At 47.5% G+C, this 7,212-nt stretch overlaps 1 protein-coding gene across 1 annotated transcript; it reads left to right on the top strand.

Annotated features, from left to right (window-relative positions):
• Window positions 1-2,348: 2,348 nt before the first annotated feature.
• LOC308439806 (retinoic acid early-inducible protein 1-gamma-like) lies at window positions 2,349-6,720 on the top strand (the record flags this gene model as incomplete). Its single annotated transcript, XM_080941734.1, has 4 exons — window positions 2,349-2,439; window positions 5,160-5,414; window positions 5,792-6,019; window positions 6,614-6,720. The coding sequence occupies 4 exons, from the start codon at window positions 2,349-2,351 to the stop codon at window positions 6,718-6,720; spliced, it is 681 nt and encodes a 226-aa protein (XP_080797860.1).
• Window positions 6,721-7,212: the final 492 nt, after the last annotated feature.

The following is a 7,212-nucleotide window of genomic DNA, read 5'->3' as shown; positions in this document are numbered from 1 at the left end:
AGGAGTGGGAGGCCAAGGAGCCCAGAGCCACAAAGCCCAGCTGCTCAGCTTCTGCCCAGGTGCCATGGCCTTCCCTCGAGAGTGGGCCTGAGCCTTCTGCATTCTCTCCTTGAGGCTGATGCAACCACAGACCTGTAAGGAGAGAAGTCAGTGGAGGATGTCAGAGGAAACAGGACCTGACTGCAGTCACATCCAGGTGCCGAAACTTCCATGAATGTCTTCAGCAGAAAGTTCGCATCGGTTGACAATGCTATTCACATCTGTGGTTGGACTTAGAGGAAGAAACCCATGGCGCTGGCCACAGTTACCAAGGTCATAATTGCACCCTAGTTCTGCTCACACTGGATTCAAGGCCAGCCATGAGTTTTGAGGAATTCAACAACAGTGCTTGAGGAACTGAAGTGCCCGAGAATCAGGAAGTGAGTGCCCTCTTAGCTTAGCTGTTGACCCTGGACCCTTCTCACATGCCAGCCATTAAAACTCCCCTCCCCACTTTGCCATATCTCCACCCCTGACAATGGCCCCTTCTTGATAACTTTGCAGTCCAGACCTGCAGTTTTCCCTCTCCCTCACTACACCCCCTTTTCTCTGACTATTTCAGAATAGCCAAAAGGTTTTTGTGAAAAAAAAATTACAACAGGACAATGAGGCTAGAGCTAGAGGAAAGGCCTGGTTTTGGATGTTCCTCTCCAGGCTTACTGCAGGCCTCGGGGACATGATCAGAGTACAATAAGAATGGAATCTGTCTCAGCCCAATGTTACTGTACCCAGTGCTGGACCAGGACTTCTAGGGGAAGGCCTTTTTACTTTAGCCAGATTTAAGCACAACAAAGTTTTGAACACATGGGTTTAAAGCCAGTGGTGCTGGGTGGAACATAACTCACCTTCTGTCCTGGACTTCCAGCCCTCCTCCCCAGTCTGTCTCATGTAGAGCCAGTAGCAGATGATGGTGTTCATTTAATCAGGCATTGTATAGGTTTGTTCCAAGGGCACATAATATGATTTCCAACTTGGCAACCAATTCCCTGTCTGGCTCTGCACCAAATATTCTATCCCATCTTCAGTGTGAAGGCATCTGAAGAGTCTTGAGAGACAATAAGAGAGCAGGATTGGCCTCTGTAAGTAGCCTTCTGCCTCAGATTAGATAGCATCCTGTATTCCAACAGTGGGGTTGATGGGCATTTCCTTAGCACTTGCTCTGAGTGATGCATTTATTTTTATCCTTACATGAGTGTTTTTCTCTCTGTTTTTACACCACATATATGCAGTGTGCACGGAGGTCAGAATCCTGCCGGGGATCCCCTGGGGCAGTATTCACAGAAGGTCTTGAGCTGCCATGTGATGCTGGAAATCTGACCTGGGCCCTGCAAAAGGGCAGTGTTCACTTCTGAGCATCTCTTCAGGCCCCAGAAGCTGCTTTGGAAGAACTGTGATTGCAAAACTTTTCACCAAGTATTAGGTTTACATATCACAGTGCTAAGCATAAAGGCACCAGCCTTCCTTCCCCACAAGACAGTAATTTTCAGAGGGGGAGGGGGATAGAGGGGAAGGAGGAATTCCCAGAGGGGAGGGAGAAAGTGAGGGGGAGAAGGAGATGGGAATAAGGAGAGTTGGGGAGGGGAGGCAGTGTGAGAACAAATATTTGAGGGTACAAAAGACTTGAGGGGTGATGGGAAACTGGCAGATGGGTCTCTGATGGAGGAGAAATGAGGCAGAGGAAGGGAAGCACAGTGGGTAGTGAGGAGGAGCTGCCTGGAGGTCAGAGGGGATCCCAGAAGGGATGGTCTAGAGTGAGACCCAGACTGAGGGTAAGTGACGCTGGAGTAACATGAAGAGAAAATCCTTAAAGCAAAGATTTGATGATCACAGGAGCTCCTTGAAGGCTGTGGACATGGCCCAGTATAAATGATTCAAGCTCTGGTCACAGTCTTCAGAGACTCCAGCTCAGGGCACGGAGTGAATTCTTTCATCACTCTTCCTGACACTGTTGCCAAGAGTCCCCGAGGGCGCCGCTGATGGTGAGTGGGATGATGAAGGGACCGTGGGTGGGTGTGGGAACCCTGAACAACTTTGTCCTCAATGCTGGGATTCAGGGTTGTAACCTCCATATGACCCGTGTGAAAGTGGGAGGTTCCAAGGCACAAGGCATTGGATGGAATCCCTGAAACTTTTTTAGGAAATGTGGACTAGGGAGATGCATGGTCAGCACATGGAAGGCTTAATTTTCAGGCTAGGTGCCAGGAATTCTTATTTAGCCTGCTCTGGGTCTACAGCGGGGTGGGAGGAGGGAGGCAGTAAGGACTTCCCCGTTTTCTCTGCAGCTCCAGTCACTTCTGCTTGAAGGAACCATGGCCAAGGCAGCAGCCACCAATCACACCCATTCTCTGATTCCGAGGCTCTTAATTCTTCTGAGCTGTGGATACACCAAGCTGCTGGCTGGTGAGTTCTTAAGATTTTTCTTCCCCACCTTCTTTTGTTCTGTTTTCATGTTGTCTTAAGGCTTCATACTATTGCCACACTAGCGTCTGAAATGATCCCATCTCTCCTTTGGTACCAAGTGTTGGGATTACAGGTGTGTGACATCAGGCTCAGCTTCAAGGCCCACATGGCTCCCTTCCCTGCCCACCTAGCCTTCCCCACTTTCTATCTACAGGATGCTTTTAGCCCCTCACCCACCAGGAGGCATATCTTTGCTCATGCCTGAAGACAAAAAGGTGCTGGAACATCATATCCTCTGTGGAGGACCCAGCCAATAGTACTGGGTCTGCCCTTGGTCCAAGGCCCATGTAGACTACCTCCTGAGAAGATGGAATCACATAATGGTGTTCCTTAGGCAGGAGCAGGTTCTTTTATTCTGTAAATGGAAGATACTAAATCGTGATTGTAATCAGGCGAGCTTTGATGTATATCTTTCTGCATCAAATACTCAATTCTGCATTTGGTGGGACAGCAGCAGAAGGCAACAAGCTGGAGGGTACTTCCCATGGACCAGAACTGGTGTCCATCTGGCTGACCTAGAACTAACTATGTAGACCAGTCTGCCTCAAACACCTAAAGAACCATGTAACTCAACCTCTCAAGTGCTGGAATCAGAGCCATGTGAGTCCAGCTGGGAGCCAACATCTGAAACGTCAGACAAGGTCCAGAAATAAATAAATGGGAATGACTGTCAAAGCCACACCCCCTGTGACATACGTCCTTCAGCAAGGCCACACCTCCTAAACCTAAACAAACAGCTTCTACAAACTGGGGCAAACATCTTACTCTATAGAGGAAAGCTTCATTCAAAACAACATACTAGACATTAACATTAGTGTCTAGGGGTCGTACCCAAGTTACAGAGCAGTAATGAAACCATACAGAGAAAATGGATTTACATTCTGTGGGGATGTGTGGTCTCTCCTTGTTGGGACATGATCTATCCTCCTAGGACTTCAGTCAGGGTCTACCTTTGAGGTGGTTCAGTTTAAAAAGTTTTTACATTTATGCATATGATTGTATTAACTGTATGTATATATGCATGTATGTATGTGAAAGACACATATGCCAAGGTGCTCTTGGACTCCAAAAGAGGACATCAGATCTCCTGGATCTAAAATTGCAGGCAGTGGTGGGCCACCTCATTTTGTTGCTGAGAATCAAACGGGGACCCTCTTATGAGCAACAAATACCCTTAACCACTTCTTGGCCGTTCTAACTGCAATGATTCAGTTTAAACCATGGGCACAGGAACCTGGGATTATCATAGCACAGGAGCTTTGAGATTCTTTACCATCTGTTTTGTCTTTAATACTTTGAATCCACCCACATTTGAATAATCTAACCATTCTTCTATATTAAATATCTTTATGTTCTGTTAGCCATGGCCCCTTAAACAGTCAGGCACCAGACCGTGTCCCCCTACACATCAGTGGACCACTGTCCTTGATGTTTCTGGCTCCTGACCATGGCACATGATGGGCTTTTCTGTACCACACTGCTGGGATCCCAAGTTAGAGATGCCAATTCCTCCCACCACACCCAGCCTCGAGTCATCAGCATCATCCATGAGCTTCTCATGATGCTAATGTGCTTCTCAGCAGAGCCTCCAGCATCCCACGGAGCAGCATGGACTCTTCACACTTCTCCCCACCCCTGGAAATGTTGCTGTTACGTTCATCTGAGAACATGAATCTCTGAGATTTGCGATCACCACTCTTTGACTACAAGACTTAACCATCCTAGGTTTTCTCTGGTACTGGACTGTTCTAGTACTGAGGTCCATCCTCTGACCAGTCTCAGGAAGCCATACCTAGAACACTATATTAGTTTGAGGTGTTCTGGCACTATATTATTCTAGTTCCCTCTATTGCTGTGATAAGATACTCTTAACAAAAGTAACTTAAGGGAGAAATTTACTTATTAGACTTTTACTTCTAAATCATAGTCAGCCATGCAGAGGTCAGGACAGGATCCTGGCAGGCCTACTTGCTCTTGTACACAGCATTTACCTATGACCAAGGAACTTGCTTTTCAGCTTGGGGGGCATAGCAGGGACCTGAAAAGGATGGAAGTAGTGGTCAGGGAAACCAGCTCATAAACAGTAGATTTCCTACCCACCCAAAGTGCACTTAACCAGAGAGTGGTAATATCCACATTAAGATGGGCATTCTCATTGACTATCAATACACAGTTAAAGTCTCATTTCTTAGGTGACTGTAGGCTGGACCAAAATGACAGTTAAAACTAATTAGAGATGTCCAATTCTATGATCTGAGAATACGGATCAGAAGATTGTTCTATGGGCAACTTCTGTTCCATTTTTGATTGCTCTGCTATGACTCAGCATCCTACAGGCCATCCAGTGTCCCCACAGTATACACGGGAAGCTTCTGGAGCGTCTCAGAGTGAATAGACATAGAAAACACACCCTGACTTTGTCCCACCATGACTGACAGTGGCCATGGCTGAGAAGATCATAAACAAGAGATGGAGGGATTGTCCTGAAGGAGGGCAGGACAGAATGAGCATGCTTTACTTAGCAGAGTGAAGATTGGTCACTGATTACCCCTGTCCCCACCTCCTGAAGTAACTTTTCCAGTAAAGGCCACAGGTAGAGAACTGGAGGAGCAAGGAGTCCCGTGTTCCACACCCTTACCCACTGCATGTTTCTTCCACAGACGCTGCTTCTCTCTGCTGCGGTTTCAATGTTAGTGTCTCATTGTCTAGACGGTGGAGGTATGAAGTCCAAGGCCAAGTGAACACAGCCCCTTCCCTTCTCCACAGTGATAACAAATGTCATGCTACTGATGCTCATGGGAACAGACTCAGTGCCAAAGAGATCTGTGAAAGACAGTTTGACAGTCTAAAAGATCAAGTTTATCACTTTCAAGAAGTGCTGGATCAAATACATGAGGAGAATAAGACGATCAGAGGTTAGTCTCAAATGTCTCCATAGAGATGGGGATGTAGCTCAGTGGTAGAGTTCTGGCCTAACATTCACGAGGCTCTAGGGTCCATCCCCACTGCTGCAAAATTAGGAACAGAAAATATCATTGCCTCCTTAAGGAAAGAACAGGACTTGTAACAGGTTAGGGACATTCACTGTTTACATGGAGGAATAAAATGAGTCACTGTTCATCCCACCTAAGAGGTCCAACAGCAAGGGACAAATGTGTAGGGTAGAGAAAGGTCGCAGGATGGGAAGGAAGGGTGGGTAGGGAGACAGCATTCATCAAGACCCGAGGCTGATCTCTCTCCAATGGCACAGAGCCCCTTTCTCTGCAGTGCATCATGTGTGGCTGGAGTGCAGGAGATGAATATTTCAGGGTTTCCTGGAACATAAGCCTCAATGGAAGCAACATGTTCCACGGGAACACTAAGGAAAGGCTTCAAGTCTATTCTGGATCCAACTGGACAGAAGAGATGTTGGAGAAAATCAGAAATCTAAATGATTTGTTAAACAGGATATCACAGGGTGAATTCGAGAGCACACTTAGGAAGACTAAGTTGCTCTGTGAGGAGAACCTGCAGCCTACAGGTAACTGGGAAGGGGGGAGAAAGCTCTATGTAGATGTGGTGTGTGTGTGTGTGTGTGTGTGTGTGTGTGTGTGTGTGCGTGTGTGTGTGAGTGTGTGTGTGTGTGTGTGTGTGTGTGTGTGTGTGTGTGTGTGTGTGGTGTGGTACACATGTATGTGTGATCATTCCCCATGAGTCCTTCCCTGTGTCACTAACTGTGTTCACATTATCACTCTCCATCTGACTCTCCGGTCTCTCTGCTCTCACGGACTGAGCATCCTCCTACGGCTGCCTGTTCTTCAGTCTAGAATCGCTGTTGCCTTCTTCCCACCCAACCTCTCTTCTTTCCCTCACACCCCTCACAGGTCAGCTTCTCTTCTGTCATCAGGAGAGATGACGTCCCATCATTACCCTGCTCTCTTACCATAGCTACATGAGACTGTTGAGGTCAGGGAAATCCCCTCTCCCTTCCTACACAGAAACCACACAAATAGCTGTTTCACAGCAAAGGGGTGGACTTCTGTGAGTTGTTTAATTACCTGAGGGCCCAGAAGCTGAGGTGAAATTTGTGCAGATTTGAGGTCTGGCCAAAGCCTGAACTTGTGTTTTATTTTAGCCTTGCCCACCAGTCCTGCAGATGTGCACCAGCCTCCGTCCACGGCATGCATGCCCAACCCCTCTGTCCTGATGGTGATCAGCTGCGTCCTTCTGTACGTTTTCTGAGGCGAATCCCTGACACTGACAGGTAATGGAGACAAGGTTGGAGGTGGCATAAGGGACAGATGTCTGAGGACTGAGGAACCAGGAGTGAGTGAGCTCCAGGAGTCCCTCAGCTGCAGATTCTCACTGAGAAAGGAGGCAGGAGATCCAGAGGTCAATAGCTCCACATGTTCAGCTTAAGGAAAGGAGTTTGTCACAGACTGTGGAGATGCCAAGGGAACACAGAGGTGCCTGGTCAGAGCAGATTCCTCATTAGGAGCATCTCATGCTGCAGATGAGGGACCAGCAGGGGCACAAAAGAAGAACATGGCCATTCTTCTCGATGGGTAGAGGGGAGAGGATTCCTTCTCACAGAAAAAGTTAAAAAAAAAAAAAAAAACGATAAAACATAAGGAGATACCCAAGTGGCAAGACCACTTGCTGACCCAGGTTTCATTCCAAACACCCAAATGGTAGCTCACACCCACTCCAGGTCATGGGGTCCAGCCCTTTCTC

Source organism: Micromys minutus (genome assembly GCF_963924665.1).
Source record: "Micromys minutus genome assembly, chromosome: 30".
NCBI classification, from domain to species: domain Eukaryota; kingdom Metazoa; phylum Chordata; class Mammalia; order Rodentia; family Muridae; genus Micromys; species Micromys minutus.
The sequence above is the reverse complement of the archived record's forward strand: the minus strand, read 5'-3'. Positions and strand labels throughout refer to the sequence as shown.